General features: G+C 39.4%; 1 protein-coding gene and 1 long non-coding RNA gene across 3 annotated transcripts in view; one reads left to right on the top strand and one right to left on the bottom strand.

Annotated features, from left to right (window-relative positions):
- Positions 1 to 1,569: 1,569 nt before the first annotated feature.
- LOC131512341 (probable cation-transporting ATPase 13A5) overlaps positions 1,570 to 21,901 on the bottom strand; it is a 116,266-nt gene continuing 95,934 nt past the window's right edge. For both annotated transcript variants that reach the window (XM_058730865.1, XM_058730864.1), the window contains exons 26-30: positions 16,062 to 16,236; positions 13,662 to 13,864; positions 8,049 to 8,137; positions 5,652 to 5,732; positions 1,570 to 3,722 (exon numbers count right to left, since the gene is read on the bottom strand). In XM_058730865.1, the coding sequence (XP_058586848.1) occupies positions 3,462 to 3,722; positions 5,652 to 5,732; positions 8,049 to 8,137; positions 13,662 to 13,864; positions 16,062 to 16,236 (809 nt within the window). In that variant the 3' untranslated portion in view covers positions 1,570 to 3,461. The remainder of the gene's footprint in view (positions 3,723 to 5,651; positions 5,733 to 8,048; positions 8,138 to 13,661; positions 13,865 to 16,061; positions 16,237 to 21,901) is intronic.
- LOC131512342 (uncharacterized) lies at positions 6,533 to 10,346 on the top strand. Its single transcript, XR_009262096.1, has 3 exons — positions 6,533 to 6,874; positions 8,335 to 8,519; positions 9,635 to 10,346. It is a non-coding gene; the product is annotated as an uncharacterized LOC131512342 (long non-coding RNA).

The raw sequence follows: 21,901 nt of genomic DNA on the forward strand, positions 1-21,901 counted from the left end.
TGCCAGAGGAATGAAGAGCCATTTGTATGTGGTTTTAAAAGAAATGTTAAGATTCCCAAATTGTTCAGATTGACATCTAACTGAACAGAAAAGAAACTGGGAAATTGATGGGCATTGAGGTGGGCACCTGTTGGGATGAGCACTGGGTGTTGTATGGAAACCAATTTGACAACAAATTTCATATTAAAAAAAAAAAAGAAACTGGGAAATTGAGCATTTGGTTAGGCAGTTTGAGGAGCTTTGATTCACAATCCATTTGAGGGTGGACTCCTAGCTCCTAGTTCCTGTGCAGATGGGGGTGGGGCGGATGGGAGCTGGGGTCCTTTGCTCTGGTGTTTGGGATCCAGATTTCCCTGGAAGTCACTCATTTGTCAGGAGTATGTGTCAGGAGTGAACAGCAAGAGTGGGTTGTTCTGTTCTACGGAGCTACATTGTTTTCTTTGAAGTATTTCGGGGGTTTGACCCTTTTAACCCTAACAAGAGATCATTAAATGTAGGTTTGAAATGCCATTTTTAGAAAACAATATCTTGTGTTACTGTTTAAGGCTTTTACTGTAAGTCAAGGAGTGTCATGATTTTATTCTTGCATTTTGTTGATTATATGTTGAATGAAACAAATTACTTTTTAATATGTTCCCAATGTAATTCCTGTTGGCAGCAGGTGGAAAAAAGTGAATGCAGGTCTCGATACCCTAGGATTGTATCAGACATTGTAACATTACCCTACCAACCACACCGCTAAGCAATGATATCCTTCTTATGTCATAATTAAAAGCATGACATTAAATAAAGAAAAAGTTCAATTAAATGGGGGTGAGAGGGTATGATCAGGGAATAAGGAACGCGGTAGATAAAGTAACTAAACAGAAGACTCAATGAATAGATAGGGTCTATGACCCTATCAATGATAGGGACCCCATCTCTCTTCCTTGTTCCCTGTCTAATCCGTTCCCTTTCTTATGACACCAGTTCTGTCTCCAGATAACTCCCAAACTCCCTCTTCCTCCACTTGTCCTCTGGGAGAGGTGGGTGTCTTCTACCGGATACCATGATCCAAAGTCACCCCTTCATTTTTATTCTACATGAAGTTTCTTCTTCCTTTTATGCTCTCCTTTCAAGTAATAGTAAAAAAAAAAAAAAAAGAAAAGAAAAGAAAGGAATTTTTCTAATATTGTCAAACTAGGGTGAGATTGGCATCAGCTTAATGTGTTACCTTTCCCAGGGTGTGCTTACCTTTTAATAAAGTATGACTGCAGAGGGCAAATTTTACCCAAAGCAGGAGACTCGGGTGTGGTGGGATTACCACACCAGCCGATGGGAGAGGGAACGGAAGTGGAGACAGAAAGGACCTCCTGAGGATCTTCAGGTCAAACCTTACTAGTGAATTCTAGACCCCTCCACTCCACAAGGCAGTCCTAGCTGTGCTGGGTCACAAATGCACTTCTAAATTGAATTCGATGATACCTTTTCCACATAGGTTGTGTTCAGGCTCCAGTGGTGTTCACCCTGAGAGGAAAGCTCACAAAGTTAGTCATCAGTTTTCCCATAAAAATGTCCATTCTTCATGATGGGCAGCTTAAGACTGCCCAGGGTCATGCTCATTGTGCTTTTATCAAACATTTCTTCCAAGACTATTTTAAGCCCTTCTCTGAGAGTACTTTCAGCAAAGTCAAGCATAGGGTTCAACTTTATTATGTGCCCTCCCCACACACACACAAAAAAAGATCTATGAAATAGATATCATCATCTATCAGATAACTGATAGGGTGTTGGAAAAACTGGGCAAGGGAGGCTGTACATTTATTGAATAAAGATTTTTTTAATCTTTTTATGTTATCTAAATGTCATAGTGTGTCAATTGAATCTTCTGATTCTGAAGGTCAAATTACTAAATACAAATACGCCAGTTCAAGAAATCTGAGCTGCCATATATTTTAGGTTGGCATACATTTCTTAATCTAGAATTCTGCTTTGTCTTTTCATCTTTCATTGGTAGTCACTAAATTAGACACGTTTTAAAATAATCCCTCTCTAAAGCCATCCACCCAAGAAAAGGTTAAAAAGCAAATAAAATGTAAATAAAAAGGGTTTGTTTTTATAGGAATTTGCATTTATGCTGCTGTTGTGTATAACAAAGTATATAGTACTATATACAGCAATGCATTGCTGAAATGTTAAAAACATTTTTTCAGCTCTAAGGATTACAGAATTATAAAGGTATTATTGAATGCATCTATCACTGTTAGGCACATAACTGGAGCTCATGGGATAGAACTGGTCAGCTAATTGCCTATGAGCCATTAAAGATATGTTAAATTAGCAAAACTCAATTTATGGTCACAAGGAAAGCCTACTAGCTAATTTAGAAGGTTCACTAGAGATGTATGTCCTCTCAAGGTCACCGAGAGGTAGATATATATTAAAGGTAATAGCATACAGAATATATTTACAGAGGATATACCTTTTCTTGTGGCCATTAGTACGCACATAATGATTGAGTAAAATAATGAAAAGATGAAATGGGACTTGAGGTCGTTCAGCAGCCTGATGCTTGTCATGCTGTAGACACAAACATTAGGAGTCCCTACTCCAGGGTTGTGTTTTAAGATGAGCAATGCTGAGTTTGAACCAACTTTTTGACTTAGAACCTGAGGGTTTCATCTGTCCATAGCAAAAAAATAAATAAAACTGTCATGCTTCTTTAAGTGAAAAGTATATTTTAACATTTGTCCCATTATCTTTGTGATCTACCACGGACTTTCAGGCTCACTGCTCCCAAAACAATATACTTTGGGTGATGCCAACATCAGTGGAGTTGGCTTAGATATAAGCTATGCCCAAGCCAAGATTACAGGCAGTTAACAGGCACCTCCATCATTTTCTACTTATTACAGAGTTAATTTTTCTGAAGGAAATCTCAGTTCTTCTTTCTTTATTAAAGCCATACAAAAGAAGCAAAAAGAGGAATTTTGTGACCTTGGGCAAAGATAGGTACATAAATGGTCTTTGCAAGTGAATAGAAGGTTCAGTAAACCTGTGATAATTTATTGACAGAAAGACTTTTTCCCCCCACATTCTTTTATTTGTCTGTGAAAATAAAGATATATTGGTGAAACTTTCAAAGACCAAACTCTTCTTGAATTTTCCTTCTACTGATGTTCATACCACTAATTTCACTACCATAAAAGCTTGGGCATTTCAGCCAGGATAATGGTATGCAATATTAAGGAAAAAAAAAAAAAGACAATCGAGGAAGTTCATGTTTTTCCTCAGTAGTGGAGGATACAGTCAAAATAAGCATATTTAAGGTTCTTTTTTGCAAGGTTCAATACATCGAGAAATGCACCTTGAATTCTCTGATGGATAAAGAAAGGTAGAGGTAGACTGTCATCACCTCTCCACAATATGTTAGTTTCTGGGAGCAAGGAGATGCTGTTAACCCCATATGACAATAATTCTGATTACAGCCTGGTCCAAAAATGCTGTTCTGTGGTTTGGCCTTCCAATTCGAGTTTCGCTTTTGGAATCTGTTCAGGGCTTTCATAGCCACGGTTGATGTAGAATCCATTTTCACCATCGCCTGAATAATCCGTTCTGTTTGTGGGAGGCCAGGTGGAATCTTCTGCCAGCGTTTTTTGCCAGTGCCTATATTGACTTTTAGAATAGAATCCAAATTCTTTTTTGATCCGTAGCCAGAGCTTTCGATTTTGAAGGATGAAATCCTGAGAAATCAGGTGGAGAAAACAATCAAACCATCCTTCCACATTCCCCTGCAGCCAGGGTGCTCACCACCCGCCCGGGGCCTGTCTCTCAGATGTACTTATTTAAAGCTGCTTCTGCGGCAACTTTACTCCCTGCTGTCCCCACCAAGTCTAGCAGCTCCCTGGTTCTCTCCCTTGAGAAGGGAGTGTGCTTGTGTTCACACCAAAAGCTTACAGCCTTTCATTTCTACAGATTTCCTAGTTAAATCCTGGCTGGTGATTCACTTAGAATTATTTTACTGCCAGACTGAAATGATAACAAAATAACATACTCAAAATCAAGAAAAGGAAGAAAAAAAATCACTGCTACCTGCCACAGGCCACTTACAAGGTGCCCCCTGATGGTTTGTTGAATGAATGGAGGAACTCTAGAAATCAAATGGGTTTTGCTTTCCGTTTGGGGAGGGTTCTCTTTTTTTCTATGTTCACATGCACTCACAATGTTTACACATTTATAATAGGAATGGTCAAATTTTGCATTCCACTTCTGGTTATGCTAGACTTTCTGTCACATGTAGCCATAGTCTTCTCAATAATCACTTTTAATGATCCTATACCATTTTTTCAAATTGGTGTATAATGATTGATTTAAACAAACAGCATCTCTACTTTTGAACATATAGGTTGAATCTAAAATTTTACCACCATAGGGGTACCTGGGTGGCTCAGTTGGTTAAGCGTCCAACTTTGCCTCAGGTCACGATCTCATGGTTCATGAGTTCGAGCCCGCGTCAGCCTCTGTACTGACAGCTCAGAGCCTGGAGCCTGTTTCCTATTCTGTGTCTCTTTCCCTCTCTGCCCCTCCCCTGCTCACACTCTGTCTCTCTCTCAAAAATAAATAAACATTAAAATGTTTTATAATTAAGATAAAATAAAATTTTACCACCATAGATAATACTACGATGAATACCTTCATACATGTAGGCTTTTTTTCTCCCCCTTTGGGTTATTTAAAAATCTATATAGTCTCAGGCACCTGGGCTACTCAGTTGGTTAAGCATCTGACTCTTGATTTTTGGCTCAGGTAGTGGTCTCACAGTTTGTGAGATCGAGCCCTACATGGGGCTCTGTGCTGTCAGCAGAGAGCTTTCTTGGGATTTTCTCTCTCTCCCCATCTCTCTCTGCCTTTCCTCCACTCATGTTCTATCAAAATAAATGAATAAAAACTTAAAAAAAAATAAAATACGTAAAAATATATATAGTCTCAAATGGAATTCCTTAGAGTATGAGAAATTTTACACTCATTGTATACAATGATGTGTGTGTCACACACACACATATATTTATATAGATTTGTTTGAACCCTTTTCCCAAGGGATTTACAATACATGAATCTTTTTTTTTAAACTGTCCCTTAAAAAAAATAATACCCAGGACTTTCACTGACTAGGTAAAGTCATTTAATGACAGTGAATAGAAGAAAAATACTATAGGGGAAGACTTTCAAGAGTAAGAATTGACTAGATGAGCAATGGTTTCCTTCCACTCTTAATTAAGGAAGCCCTTCTGAAGACAGCTCTTCACGCTGAAAGGTCTCATTGAATTTTAGAGCTTGTAGGTCACCTGGTCTAGTCTCTACTAGCTTATTGATAATACTAGAAAAATACACTACGATGCCTTCATGGGAGACAAAAATTAGAGTTAATTTGATGTTTTGCCTTCCATGCTAAACATGGATCCTGAGAACATTTCTATGCAGCCTTTAGAGAAGTTTAAATCACTCTCCAAGAGTTTCCCCCAAAGAGAACATGCACAGTTCTTACAAACCGTTAACAACTATCACTTTGGGAGACAAAAACGGTCCATCTAAAAAACAGGTATGTGTTGAGAATGAGACCCTTTATTTGTTTATTTTCCCGGAAAAAGTGTAAGAGATGTACAGAAATTTACCTCTATGAGGAAGGCCACACAGAATTGGGTGAGGGCTGCCACCAAAATCGAAACCCTCCATGATGTCAGTGTTGGGATAAACTGTTAAAAAAAGAATCTTACCTTTATACCATGCAGACCTTAAATTTTGAAAACACACACACAGAAACATTATCTTATTTAATTTATGTATTTGTAACAGCTCTCTGAGCTTGGAGGGTAGGCATTGCTTTCTCCACTTCACAGATGAGGTCAGTGCGTTGCCTAAGGATGCAAAGCCAATCAATAAATAGAGCCAGAATTCAAATCAGAACTGACTGCCTCTTGGCCTGTGTTTCCTCCACTGCCTGAGAGCAAACATTCGGTAAAATGTGCCATGGGTCACAGACATGAGACAAAACACTTTGGAACCTGTGTGTCTCTCTTCATTTTTATCTTTTCAAATGGAGGTAAGAGGATGCAGGATTAAGTCATTCATCTAATAATGCTATCACTTCTAATCCTCCCAAAGTTAAAATCTACTTGGAGTTCATTCATTCAGTGAAATTGACGTATGAGTAAAACATAAAGGGCACAGAGGTTACCAGTTACTTTTGATACTAGGTGGAAACTTTCCGAACCAAGGTTCCCAGCCCTAATGGCTTGATCAACATTGAACGCACACAACCCACCTCCTTTTAAGGATTCAAGGGTACCTATTGGCCACCAATTATGATTAAATGATAGGTATTAACACTACAACTTCCCATGCTGGCATCAGTGGCAAAAGATTACTCCCACAACTCCCTTTCTGATCCCAAAGTCAAACATGGGGGCTGAGCTGTTGTTGGGACTAAAACCACAGATCCTCCACAGCATCTGATTGCCCCCTTGCAATTCTCATCCCCAGTCAGATACGGGTTATTGTGCTTTATTTTCTCCCGTCATGTAGAGACAGCCTTTCTCAGGGTTGTGAGACAGAGCACCTGGGTGCAGAGCTGTCTGGAGACTGTTGTGAGATCTGGCAGTGGGTCAGAGCGTAGTGGAGAACCTGGTCCTTCCCCTCCCTGCTGCTCCTGCCCTGATCTGAGAGGACTCCTCTCCATCCCTTGGCCTGGAAAACACTTGTCACACTGCTTTGGAATTATCTGCCCACGGGATGGTCTTCCCTCCTAGCCTCTGAACTACTTGAGAGCTGTGCCCACGCGCCTTACACATCTTGGGCTCGCTAGTGCCAAGCATGCTCTGGAGCTTCATAATGTCTTGTAAGTGACTAAATGGTCTAGGTTCTCTATTTCCTAACTGCATCTCCCTCCATAGACTCTCTGCTCAAGCATATAGCATCACGTAATTAGGCTGCCATCACGTAATTAGGCTGTCCTAAAAGCCCTGCTGGAAAGCCTGCTCAGATATCTTCACTGACTCTGTTGCTCTCAGGAGAAAGCCCAAACTCCCCTGGCCACCTTTGTCCAGCCACACCACGCCTTCCTCACATTCCACAGCATGTTGCCTCAGGCTTTGACAGTCTTCCAAGCATTCTGTGAAACAGGTCTTGCTTTCGATTTTTATTTCGGCCACCTTACATTCTTTTGCGTTTCCAAGACAAAAGAGATTCTTGCAGTCCTCTCTGCTTGTGCTCAGGCTGTTCTCCTGGTTTGAAATACCCTTACCTCCTACCTAGCAAAATCCAGCCTATCTTGTGGATCCAGATCAAGTTGAGCCTCCACCATGAGGCCCTCCATGATGGTACAGGGTACAGGCCCCGTGAGAGCTCCTCCTTCCTGTGTTCTTCCCACTTCTCTCTACACCCTCTACAAGCACAGGTGGTCTCTGGTGGCCATGTGATCATTTCACTCGCATAGGACACAATGTCCTCAACAAAACTATAGACTGCAAGAGTCAATCCCTCTCTTTCATTTCTCCCACAATGCTGGCTCTAAGAATGGGTTCAATGACCTCTTCTTAAATTTTATTTTAACCCACCACCCTTTGGGTTAAGTGATGCCCACTGAAATAAAACTCCCCATAGTCAATGACTGACAGACAGAACCTGATTGGCCTACAAGTCTACTTTTTCTTACTCCTTACAACTACATTATAAAGGATTTCTACTATATGTTTAAAAAACGACACTTGAAGAATTACTGAATAAGCACATCAATTTATCATATTAGCATAACATGGATGAATAAAGTATCCAAACAGCATTTTTAGGTGTGAATAGGATAAATTTTCTAGGTTGATAATACAGATGATATGGGAACAACCAGAGGTTAACATATATGTGATGAGTTATTTGTTCCTCTAGGAAGTCAGAATAGCCTCACAACATGAAATGGTTGGAGAGAATACGGTAATACCTGACTTGCAAATTACAGTGCAAATATGGTCCCATTGCACATATGAGTCACTCCAGAGGTGGAAATGAATACCACTTACCTCCATTCCACGATATATATCTTGAAAGTCAGAAAACAGAATGAAAACTGTGAGGCCCAAGGCAGATATCAGCAGAAATGAGAATATATCTGAAGAAACACCAAACGTTGTTTTTAGATGCTAAACGAATGTTTCATATAATTTGGCACACACTGCAGAATCAATTATCTCTGTTGGGCAAATATCGGCTATATCTTCAGATGTTTTGATAGATCCTCATATGTTTTAAAATATGTTCTAATGCTTACCAGACAAAGGTGACAGCTTCACATCTTTCCTTTGAAAGGCATGCTATGGAAAACTGCTGATCTAATACAGGACACTCCATAAAGGAGTCACGTCAGCTGAGAAGTCCAGGAGGGCCGGGACGCCCTGCAGTGACCAGCCTACGTGAAGGGTCACCAGAGAAGCCCCAGTGCTTTATCACTGCGTGTCTGCGTGTCTGGTGAATTGTGCATGAATGGATGAACGGTCAGTCCTCTTAGTATCATTGCATTCTTTGTTGCCTGGAGAATAAAGTCCAAGGGTCTTCAACTGATATTCAAGGTCTTCCTTGAATGGAATCCAATTTCCATCTGCCTTTCTGTTCTAGTTTCTTATTGCTCTTTCTTATGTGTTGGAGGGGGGTTAAATCACAAACCTGCTACCTCCACGGAGGACTTTGTTCACAAAGTACCCTGTATAGCGGATATTCTTTATGTCTTGGCAGTTTTTCTTAAATTTTTCTTAAAGAGCCCAATTCAGATACCACGTTCTTTTTAAGGACTACCCAGGCCTCTCTCACAAAGTTTTCTTTCATATGGTTATGTAACACTCTGCTTTGCAAGATCTTCCTTTATGCATCTACTAGACTGTAACCACTTAAAAGTGACTTTGTATGCTCTTCTGTAGGACTCTGAATTGAAAGAATGAGGAGCTATCATGTACATCTGCTGGGTTCTTTCTCTCCAACCTGCCCGAATGGCTTTGCTTTAGGAATCTTAAACTTCCCAGGATGCACTGTGCCAACACCACTGTTTTTATCCCTCCGGCCCTACCCACGTCTGCATCCACAGAGCTTTTACACACTTTGTAGATGGGCCTTACAAATGTTTTCTGATGAGATTAGCACCTTCAGGCCCAAACAATTGGATTTCATCAGTGTTGCCATGATATAAAGGATCCTAACACGCTCTAAAATTTATAAACAAACTGGATGTTCTCTTATATTCTCTCTGCCTCGTTTATTCCAAAGTTTATGGCCTGCCAGCCCCCACCTCTATACAGGTCTATACGAACCAAAAATCGGAGATGACAGTGCCTCTGCAGCTGGCCCTATTTTTGTGAAGACATCAAAGCTCTGTTTCACCCCTGTGCACCTACACACCCCCTCATATTCATCCAAGCTTCACTTGATATATACAGCTAGATGCCACACCTCCCAGAAGAAGAGCCAGGCTTGCTTGGGAGGGGTGTGAAGCAGAGAGAAGAAAAAGCAGGGGCATCAGGATCGCTTATTTCCCAAAATAATGTGTGCGGCTGGGTAAGAAGAGCCCAGGAGATGGCTGTGTGGATTTTTCATTTATGTCATTGTTTCCATGTCCCAGGGACCCAGATGTTGGGAAGAAGATGATGCCCCAAGTGTCCATCCTGACAAAGGCCTGGTAGTCACAGCAACTGAGTGGAGTGCTGGACACATCACACCGTCCTTAGACTAATGATCTGAAAAGCAGTCCAGGTGGGCACACGAATGACCAGTGTGGAAGGAAAATTATAAGGCCTTCATGTAATTCAGCTTTGATTGGAGAACATAATGATGAACGGAAGTGATTGTTGCCTCCCTAGATCAGTTGCTGTTGATGAGGAAGCTTGAGAGAATGGTACTCTTTTTGCACACGTCATTTGGGAAGACATGTCCTGGGCAAGACACTACAGATTGCAAGGAAGGGAAGGGTTTGCAAATAGTCACATCTCTTTCCATAAAGATTAAGTTTGTATTCTTTCTAGATCATCTCATTATAAAGTTGATCTGCCAAAGGCTATCAAGATACAGAGTTGAAAATAAAATTGCTTGATATTGTAATAGAAAGTTCCAAGGACTTTTGAGACTAAGTGACTTATTAGGAGATTCTGTTGTTAGAATATTTGTTTATAAAACTTGTTTTTAACTTAAGATTTTCAGTTATTTTCGATGTAGGACTTGAGTTTACCCACAAGCTTTAAGTCACTATGATGTAACTAATTTGGTTCTCACTTAATTCAATGTATGTAAAAAGCTTTGTAGTTACTGTTCAAACTAAAGTACTTGCCAAAGTAATATATCATATCCTCCTTGTAAAATACATTCACAATCAAAAAAAGGACTATAAGTGATTTAGCTTAAAACATAAAGCAGAATCTTGATTTGTTGTGACAAGAGCCAAGGGCATTATCAAACACTGAATCAAAACTAAAAAATATCATAAGAAAATCAGGAAGAAGTTTATAGAAAATATAAAATGAAAGGAAGGTCTTAGCATGCTCTCAAAACCTTTGAAAAAACAGCTGTACCAAAAAAAATGGGGTGTGGTAGTGACAATAGATAGAATGGTAAATAATTACTAAAACTAGTTTAACATAGTCAAGGTATATTTCTAATTTAGGAATAGGAATGAGGCTTACTTTTCTAATATCTATGACTTATTTAGAAAATTACAGATTACAGGTTATGCCATACGATGGCAAAACTATAGTAAATTCCCCAGAGCAGAAATTTTACAGGCCAGGTTCTCTGATCAGGACAATAAAACTAGAAAGTATTAACTGAATTTAATGAAAAATCCCTTCTAACATACAGATTTAACACAAAATTCGAAACATCAGCTGGGACAAAAAAAGCAAATCAAGTCCATTTGCAGACTGTTGAATAAAGAGGACTAGAGGAATGAAAACGAAATCCCTTTCCACTTGAAAAGGAAACCTCTCTATTCTGAAAACTAGGTGGGTCAGAGAAGAAATCAAGTCATAATTAGAGACATGTGAAAATGTAAAGAACGTGGCCCAAACTTTGTTGATCTTGAATGATTTTCCTGTTTCACAAGAATCAAAAGAAAATACTTACATTATAAAGTCAATTCAAACATTACAATTTTTTCAGAGAAAGTAAGAAGGAAGAAAAAGAATGAAAACAGCAAAATTAATAAGTTAGAAAAGAGAAAGCATACAGAATTTATTAAATCTGAGAACTGGTCTTTTAAAGAAAACCAGCAAAAATATAGTTCTTGTAAGAATATATGAAAGGTAACACATACAGGATGAGAATATTCAAAGAGTTATAAAAGGAAATAAAATTATAAGAACATACGACTCAAAATCTTATGCTGAGACTCAATAATCTCAATGAACTAGAAATATCTGGGGGAAAACTTGTTATGTGAAAACACAGTTTAAAAAGAGGATAATTTGGGGCACCTGGGTGGGTCAATCAGCTAAGTGTCCGACTTTAACTCAGGTCATGATGTGGCAGCCCCTGAGTTTGAGCTCCCTGTCAGGCTCTGTGCAGACAGCTCAGAGCCTGGAGCCTGCTTTGCATTCTGTGTCTCCCTCTCTGTTCCTCCCCCACTCACACTTTGTCTCTCTCTCTCTCTCTCTCTCTCAAAAGTAAATAAACATTAATAAAATAAAATAATAGAAAGAGGGTAACAAATCAGTCCTTTAAAAAAAAACCTAATCTTTCAAAGGAAAGATTTAGAGCCAGATTATTTTACTGGGTTCTTGCAAATTGTCAAGGATAGACCCAGGAAAGAAAAAGTCAGAGTTTTCAAGCCTAATAATAAACCTAACAAAACACTACCCACACACACAAAATCAATCCAACAGGAAATGCAGATATCAAAAAGCTATAAAATTTGGGGGGCCTGGGTGGCTCAGTTGGTTGAGTGTCCTACTTCAGCTCAGGTCATGATCTCACAGTTCCTGAGTTCAAGCCCCATCTAAGGGTATGTGCTGACAGCACAGAGCCTGGAGCCTGCTTCGGCTTTCTCTTTGCCCTGCCCCCTTCTCTCTCAAAAACAAACATTAAAAAAAATTTTTTTTAAATAAAGAATGAACAAATGGAGAAGCATAATATAGTATGTCTTTAAAACTGAGGACTTAATTGTGTAAACATTATAATTTCCCCAAAGTATCAAAATTCAAAAAAAGAATTTTAAAAAAGCCTTACAATTTATTCTAGAGTTTATCTGGAAAGATGAATAAGAAAGAGAAGTAAAAAATGTTTGAAAACTGAAGAGTAATGAAGATACATCAATCTAACTGCTTATTAAAACTTATTATAAAACTATAGCTAAATAAATGAAACTATAATTTTTAAAGTATAGTGATAGACCAAGAATAAGCTGGCATGTTAATGAGACAGAAAAGATAGTCTAGGAACTAATTAATTGTATATAAATTAATATGTAAGTATATAACAAATATAAAAACTCACATAATATAAATTATGTATATAATGAAGCCATAAATATACATGAATATGTAGGTATGATAAAGGTGGCATATAATGGGTTGAGAAATAAATGATGAAAAGAAATATTAAGTAAAATCTGCTGGGGAAACGAACCACTAGTTAGATAAAGTAGTTTGATCTCTACTTCAAACTGTATGATGAAATTAACATTAGATTTAAAAAGCATTAAAAGAAATTTAAAAAACAAGAGAAATTCTAATCTACCTGATTTTGCAATGGGAAAAACCTCTCTGTGCCTAAAGGCAATGGGAAGAAAATCGCAAAGGAATAAACAACTCATACAAATAAATAAGAAATAGAAGAGTGACCCTGTTGGAAAAGAATGGATAAAAATGTACGTAGGCAATTCAGAGAAGAGATGGCTAAAATCATGAAAATGTGTTCATCCTCACTGGTGATTCAAGAAATGCACAGAATAAAGTAACTTGCCCAATGTTGTGAAGCTACAAAGAGGTCAAGTTGTATCTGAATTGGTTAGAAAAGTCTTTTACAAAGTATCTGGATATATATATACTCAAAATCATTCTTGATGACTCACAACAGGACAGGACTCGTAACTATTTAATAATGCATGTGTGTATCTGCACATAAGGAGTTTCCTGCCCAGGTTTCTACCACTCATGAAAATTATCCTTCAATACTCCATTAAAAAAAAAATTTTTTTTTAATGGAATTACATTAAAAAAAATTTTTTAACGTGTATTTATTTTGGGGAGAGAGAGACAGAGTGCAAGTGGGGGAGGGGCAGAAAGAAAGGGAGACACAGAGTCTGAAACAGACGCCAGGCTCTGAGCTGTCAGCACAGAGCCTGATGTGGGGCTCAAACTCAGGACCTGCAAGATGATGACCTGAGCCGAAGTCAGACGCTTAACCTACTGAGCCACCCAGGCACCCCTCTTTTTTAATTGCAAGATAAAGCTGAGAAAATACAGAAAGTGAAAGAAAATAACAAAAAAAAAATGGTGGATAACTAGAGGGAGAGCTTGTAAGAATGAGAGCAAGTCACAAAAGCATTATACAACCATTTGTAGATACTTCATTCCAGAGTTCAGCCATCACTTTACCACTGAACTGCAACCCTGGGGAGGGTGGGGAAATGGAAGGAAAATTAAACTTCATATACTCACAGTTTGTGTAGATGGGTTTTCGAAATGGCTTTCCCTTAGAGAAGATAAACGCTGCTGTGATACAGTTGATGGTGGTGAGGGGCCACAGTGTGGTACTCTCAAAACTTAAAACTGAACCAGGAATCAGCGTTGTATTTTCAGTCCCATTTCTCTCCAAACTCATATTCATTGAGAAATTACTTTGGTTGTCCAGAAAGCACTCACTACAAGAGAATCGCCAACATTTATGGGATTTTCTATTCTATTTTTATCCAGGTGGCGGGAAAACAAAAAAAGTTTATCACTGCCATGGGGTCTCAGCTTTCAGATTGTCCCAGCCAGTAACTACCAAGACATATTTTGTTCACCTCTTGCAATGACAAAGCAGAAATAACACTTAGAACAAGTCAAAATTATTCTTTGTCTCTCATTCCATTTAGAACAAGTGATTTGTGTTGAAAGGGCTTGGATGACAATTTTCTATGAAATTCCTTTCAGTTCAGAACAAATGAACCATGGCTGCCCATGTGTGTGCATTCGTGCGTGTTGGGGGAGGGTTGTGGTGGGCACATGTGTGTGTGTGAGAGAGAGAGAGAGAGTATGTATGTGTTGTTTTCTCTTCTGAGGACTAATATAAGCCTACTACCTTAGGTCCTGAGTATGAATCTGCCTGCTCTATATCACTCTCTTCCTGAGGATCCAAGAATGACCCTCTCCTGTTTCTGAGTGTCAGTGGCTCTATTTTGCTAATAAATTAAATGCCAACTTCTCAGGCAAGCCCAGAAATCTTCGAATCTGGCTTTCTGCCCTTATCTTTTGCCAGCCCTTCTCTGCTCCTTATACTCCAAACACATAGGAAAATTTTCTGTTCCCCAAGTACTACAGTTTGCACACGCCTGGGTCGAATACTCTATTCCGTCTCCATCCCTCTGTTGTCTTTAGTTCACTGGAAAGTTTGCCTACTGCTCTCTGTTCTTGCTTCTAGTGCTGTATTTAGCTCATTGTTCTGCAATTATTCATTCACATGTATTTATTTTCCACCCCTGGGATGAGAGTTCCTTGAATATGGAATTTCTCTTTTGGGTTTACTTTGTTGTGATTTTACCCAAATTTACAACGCCTTAACACCTAGCACAGAAATGCCACAGAATAGTTCCTCAGAAAAACATTTGTTTAAAAGATGAGCCTTCCCAGTCCAGATTGATCTATTTGCAATGTTTATTTTTTTTAATCTCCAAACTCACAAATTAGTTTGTATCAGCTTTCTTGTTCAGCTTGAAACTTTTTACTCTTGTAACTGTTTATAGATGAAATTAGTTCCCAATAAATAGACTTAAGTCTTAATATCTTTGGTTCCCTAGGGTCCCACAATGTGTTTGGCATATGGTAGATGTTCAATTAATGTTTGCTGAGTACATTAATGAAACAAATAATCAGTAGTCACAAAATGTTTTTGCACAAGACAGATAGACCAGAAGGCCTGAATTATAGAGTTTAACACAAAAATATATTTAATCTGTTATACTTACATTGCAGATAAGAGAGTTAAGGTCTAGTGTTGCAGGGTTAGTGATAAAGGCAGGACTACCTAGCCATCATCCATTTAGCTATCCCTGCTTGTCTCCCAGATTCAGAATTTTACTTATCTGAATATATGCCTTCCGATGAGGAGAAAAATCTGGTTTTGAGACAAAAATGAATTCTCTACTCCAAGCAATACTTGAATTGCTGAATTTAGGGTGTAAATGGCAATCTTAGACATCATTCAGTAGTTTTCAATCTTTCACTGGTTGCTGGGGCTCCGGTGCTTCAGGAGCATCATGGAGTCTGTGAAGAGGAGTTTGTCCAAGCCTTACCTCAAGGCTTGAAAAACTCAAGCTAATTTAAGCCAATCTCTCTTGTAAATCAGGGGCCAGCTGACTAAGTCCATAGGCCAAATCCAACTCAACACCTCTTTTTGTAAATAAAGTTTTATTGGAACATAGTCACACCTACTTTTTATTGATTGTCTATGTCTGCTTTTCACTACAACAGTAGTACTGAGTAATTGCAACAGACACTGTCTAGTCCAAAGAGCCTAAAGTATTTACTGTCTAGCCCTATGTAAGAAACGTTTGCTGACCTCTGGTCTATATGATAACCAAACCACCAGGGAATGAATGCATTCATTTACTAAACACATTTAGTCTACACATTAACAACCAATGTGAAGATCTTCCCCCCCCTCCACTGACATGGCTCACCCCAGGACTCCACCTATTAACTGTGTTTGGTGTTCTATCCTGACATTGGTAGCATAGAACCCTGGAGACCCAACTGTTAATTAAAAATTTAGGGTGTATGTTCAACCAAGTTGTACAGTGACATTGGGCACTCGTTGTATCACCTTCAGAAAGGAAAACTAAAAAAACTGAACTTTACCTGTATCTGTAGACCTCACAATACCAGGGCTGCTGCTTCACATAGAGAAATGCACAGATTTGCACAATGCAGGTGAAACAGGTGTTCAAAAAGACTGAGAGCAGCAGAGGGGGAGAGAGGAGCTGTCCTGCCGGTCGGTAAGGAGCCAGTTTGGGGTAGGCATGAGTTGAACTCACTGAAAGACAAATGCATTTCCCCCTATTACGGTTTCATTATTGACAATAGAAGATTGAGATGCCTGTTATCTTGAGACTTCCGTTAGGATTCAGATTCAGCAAACATGAACTCAGGGTTTACATCTAGGGAAGCACATTGCTTAGGTGTATATCCAATGCTACCAGCCTTTGCCTCTTCCATGCTTTTGTTTCACCTTCAGAAACAAAAAGTAATAGGTTTAAAAGCTCTATAAATAATACATTTACCATATTTCATGGTGCATATATTTTCTTCACAACAAGATGACCAGGAAAGGTATGTAAAATAGAAAGGTGGCCTTCCACATGGATAAGCAGTACTATGATCTCTCAGTGCTGGTAGGAAGGCAGAGAGTTTAAGATAAGGAGAGTAAGAGGCATCAGGCTAGATTAATCTTCATATGCTGGAGATTATTTTTTAAGTACCGATTTTATTATTCATTCATCCAACATTCTCTGAGCACTTCAGTGTACCAGGATAGATGCTAGAGGTGTGTTCTGTTCCCTGCTGGATAAGTGTGTAAATGGAGAACTGCTAGAGTGTATTAAGCTTGGTTAGGAAAAATAACTCAAAACAGTCTTGCTTCCGGATGAGAGTATTAAAATGTATTATAGCTTTGATCCTAGAGTTTATGTATTTTTTTTTAATTTAAAGGATAGGCGATAGGCAGAGATTAAACAGAACCACAAAAACAACAGACTGCATCCTTCTTAGGAGCCATATGTTCTAACAAGCTATTGAAAATGGAATGTACTTTACTTCTTAGGGCAGTGCAGGGAAGAAGCATGGAAAAGTCAGGAATTAGATACATTACATCAAAGGTTTACACAAGAGTCGTGTTTCACTTCTTGTCTTCATAGCTGATACCTTTTCCTTTTTCATAGCAAATCATTGGTTTCTTTGATGTAAGGAAGAAAGTAGACTGTGTATGCTGAGGTTTGTGTTCATGAATGAAGGGGTAGGGTGGTAGGAGCAGGTGTCCAGTCTGGGATGATAAAACTCTAAAGTAGGTCTTCAGTTTGCTCGGTGGGTTCTTGGGTAATCACCTGAACCCTCTGGTACTTCATTTTTCTCAAGTATAAAATGAATGTGTTGGAATATCTAAATGGTCTCCAAAGTCTCTTCCAACTCTTTTACTCTAAAGCTCTATGACTATCTAAGGATTTACCTTTTTTTTGCTTACGTTTATTTATTTATTTATTTATTTATTCATTTGGAGACAGAGAGAGTGAGCAGGGAAGGGGCAGAGAGAGGGGGGGAGAGAGAATCCCAAGCAAGTTCTGCACTGTCAGCATGAAGACTTGATGCAGGTCTTGAACTCACAAACCGCGAGACCACGACCTGAGCTGAAACCAAGAGTCAGAGGTTTAACTGAATGAGCCACCCAGGTGCACCTAAGGCTTTACCTTTACCAATTTAATCAATAGTTGCCTGGGACAGTGCTAGGCTGCAAGCTGTGAAGTATGCACAGATGAGGAGGTCATCTCATCTGCCCCAAAGAACTTGAAGTCTAATGGAAGACAAAGACGGGTTGTAATAGAGAATTTGGTTGGCTTTTATTCCCAGTTCCTGGGATGTATCCTCTAAGTTGTTGGGATTTCCTAAGTTGATAGGAGTGTCTTTATTCATGATAGCAATGATGGTTTATGCAAATAAGATGACAGATGGCAGGCATAAAGAGAGTTGGTGATAAAATGATAATCCAGCATATAGATGCCATGACACCAAAGGTTGAGATCAACTTGGGGCATCTGGATGGCTCAGCTGGTTTAAGCATCCAACTCCTGACTTTAGCTTGGGTCATGACCTCGTGGTTCATGAGTTCAAGCCCACATCAGGCTGTGTGCTGGCAGGGCAGAGCCTGCTTGGGATTCTCTCTCCCTCTCTCTCTGTCCTTCCCCTGCTTGCCCTCTCTCTCTCTCTCTCAAAAATAAAACTCAAAAAAAGAAATTTGAAAAATAAAAAGATTGAGATCAACTTCATGGCAAATGATTCCACCAATCATGTCTAAATAATGAAACCCCAATAAAAACTCTAGACACCAAAGTTCAGGTGGATTTCCTTGTATGGCAATCCTCTGCATATTGTCACACATTGATATGCCAGGAAGATAAGGCAAACTGACACCCCACGAAGAGGACAATGGATGTGTGGGGATCCTCCCACCAGACCTCACTCTCCCTTTGGCTGGTTCTGATTCGTATCCCTTTGCTATAATAAAACTGGAATCATATGTATAGCACTTCCCTGAATGAGTTGTTGATATGAATCACTGAACCTATGGGGAGAAGAAGAACCCCCCAATTTTGCAGCCAGCTAATCAGACTTGTGGGTGTCATGGGGACCCCCAAACTTATGGCTGAGGTCTAAAGTAAGGGCAGTCTTGTGGAGGCTGTGCCCTTAAGTTGTAAAGTCTGGCCTCACTCTGGATGGTTGGTGTGAGAAGTCATTGCATGGCACGCAAGGAAGGGGCACCATGTGGACTGTGGTCAATACAAGGAGACTGTGCCCTGGGGCCACAGAAGGCAGAGAGGCTACAGTGTTTCTAGTTCTTCCCATGTTCCTGCACTCAAGGAAGAAGACGGCCACCAAAAGACTAAGTAGGCTATGGATAATGGAGAGAAGTCTAATTGCATCTCTGTGTATTCTGCTCTCCGGTACTCTCTCAGATGCTCGCTGAGCTTCTGACTTTTACACAGACTGTGCTAGATTGAATTATTGGCCTCATTGTGGTAGAGTGCACTTTACCACCCTTTAATTTTGGTTTTGCTTTGTGATTTTTTCTGGCCGAAGAGATGTTAGCAGAGGTTTGAGGCCTGCTTGCATGGCAATGCTCACTCTCTGCGATCATGCTCAGGTCTGTTAGGCCAGCCTGGCTCCAGAATTAAAAATGTGGAGCTGACTTGAATGAAACCCCTAACCTGGGGCAAGACCAACTGATATACCTCCTAAAACAGATCAGATTCAGCTGACCTAGACCAGCTGACTATCTACAGAGCAATGGTATTGTAAGCCACCGGGTTTTGGGGAGAAGTTTGTTATACAGTAGTAATGTGGTAATAGCTGATTGATAGAGTTCTAACATAAAGAATATTTTAACTTTTCCCATATTAGAAATCCTAATGCTTTCTGATAGAGAATGTGTATATCTGACTATAAAATTAACGGCTAGCGTTTAAGGGCCCCTACTATGTTCCAGAGGCTATGCTAACTTAGTGTCTTATACACATCATTTCTTTTTTTTTTATTTTTCTTAATGTTTATTTATTTTGAAAGAGGGGGACAGAGAGCCAATGGGGGGGGCAGGCAGAGAGAGAGGGAGACTGAGAATCCCAAGCAGGCTCTGCACTGTCAGCGAGGAGCCCGCTGGTGGGCTCGAACCCACAGACTGTGACATCATGACCTGAACTGAAATTGAGAGTCAGATGCTCAACTGACTGAGCTACCCAGGTGCCTCTAAATGTTATTTCTTTAAAAATCAATGCAAAATAGTTATCTCATCTCTATTTTACAGGTGAAGAAACTGAGCTTCAGAGAAGTAGGGCCCCTTATGTAAAGACCCATAGTTTGTGAGCAACAGCATGGTAAAATAAACTTAAGTCTGTAAAGCCCCCCATTCTCTGCTCTATAGCATATCACAGTAGTGTGGATTTCATGAATCAAAAAGGATAAAAAACTTTTCTGAATTGCCCAGGTTTCTTCAAAATGATGATGATATATGCAATCATGTTGCATGGAGAGAAATGTAAGCTTGTGAAGTGTTATATTTTATTCAGAATTAATCACTCTCTCCTCTGAGAGTCCACAGCACATTACTCACTTTGCTGCCCTGTAGTGAGGATGTCTCACATTAAATCTAGTCGTTGACACATGCACTCAGCAGACTGTGAGCTCGTTGAGGGAGGAAATCTAGGCTCATACCATTTCCTGTCCCTTACTGAAATTAGTACAGGGTCTGCTATGTGGGAGGACCTAGCAGTTTCAAATTTTTATTTTCAAAGGATACTCATAATTATTCAGCATTATTTGGATATAATGTGTGTGTGATTCTCCTAAATAGTTGGCTTGCTTTATATTATGGACATTTCAAGTCATGTAACTCAAATTTCCAGAGCCTCTTGAACCCACCTGAACCACATGCAAGATTTTGAATGTGCCTCATGAGGCTTTTAAGGTGAAAAGATCTCTGTCCTCCATGATACTCTCCAAAGGGACCAAGAACCAAAAAAAAAAAAAAAAAATTTACGATTCTTTGAAGCAATGTTGGAATTTATGTAAGAGATGCATTTACATAATGGATGGAGTCCCTCCTACAGCCTTTTTCTCTGGACAGTACCTCCTTCCACACACTGAAATGGTTGGCCTGAATGGAGCCAAATTACATGACCTCATTTTCATTCACAGAAATGACTGGCTTAAGGTAGACAATCTTACTCAAGTTAGGTCAATGAATTTTCTCTCCAAAATATTTGCAAATGAGACACCGAGAGGCTGAGCTAATTAGCTGTGCAAAGACAAACAGAAAGGTTATGGAGATTCAATAATAGAGACACAATTTAGGGTCATTTGCAAGGCGAATGAGTTTAAGTCAGATGAAAACAGAGTGGAAAGGAGAAGAAAGAGACAAGATGATTTCTTGGAAATAAAAAAAGTGGCCTCTGTTTTTCACTCTTTGGTGTTCTAGTCCTTCTCTGGACTGGGTGCTTCTGAGTTTCTATTCTCAGATTTTTTCTGAGAATTATATTCATAAACATCCCCCTATCTCTATTTTCTTGATCTAATTTGAGTGGGTTTTGTTGAAGAGGATAGAGATGCAGCTAGAACAAATTCCTTTCAAAATGGCTCCTATACCTACTAGGGTCAAACTGAGCTTTAAGACATACATTTTCTTAATTGACTTCTCTGACTTCATTTTACTATTCTGCTTGATTTCCCCTTTAATATAGCTTATTAGCTACCTTTGTGTTACCTTAAAATCTTGTAAGAACAAGGTAGGGTATATATAGATATGCAGGTGCATAAAAAATTAAATATGCAATGGTATTGTCTTTGTGCCATACTAATTCAGGCTTGAGGTTAAACACCCTAACCTGGGAACCTGGAAAGAAAAGAGCCTTGGTGAGAGTGATTTTATATTAATCATCCAATTGTCAATGACTACTAACATCTGCAGATGAATGTCCACGGTTCTCAACCCGGTAGTCAAGTTCTATGATCTGACCCAACTCATCTTTTCAAATTGCATCTCCTGCTGTTCCCTTTCACATACGCTACAGTGTGGTCAAATTGAAAAACTCATGCCCCAGCTCTCTCTTGCTCATGCTGCCTCATTCTACTTCAAAAGCTCTTCTTTGGGAAAAGATTTTTGAAATCTGTCCATCCTTTCTATTTTGGTGCAAATGTTACTTCTTCCATGAAGCCATCCTTAGTATTTCTCTCTTTTCTCCATTGCCATCTCTGCCTATTATCAGAAATAACCTCTCGTTTCTCTGAACTCCCAAAGCACTTGCTGTGTTCTGGCACTCACTACTTTTGACTTTCATTTCCTTCATACATTTGTGTGAAGCCCCCTCCCCAACTAACTCTATACTTCAGTGATCAGTCTTTTCATGCCCCAGACACCTATGTGCCTAACATATAGTAGG

The sequence above is a fragment of the Neofelis nebulosa genome, chromosome 5, assembly GCF_028018385.1.
Source record: "Neofelis nebulosa isolate mNeoNeb1 chromosome 5, mNeoNeb1.pri, whole genome shotgun sequence".
NCBI classification, from domain to species: domain Eukaryota; kingdom Metazoa; phylum Chordata; class Mammalia; order Carnivora; family Felidae; genus Neofelis; species Neofelis nebulosa.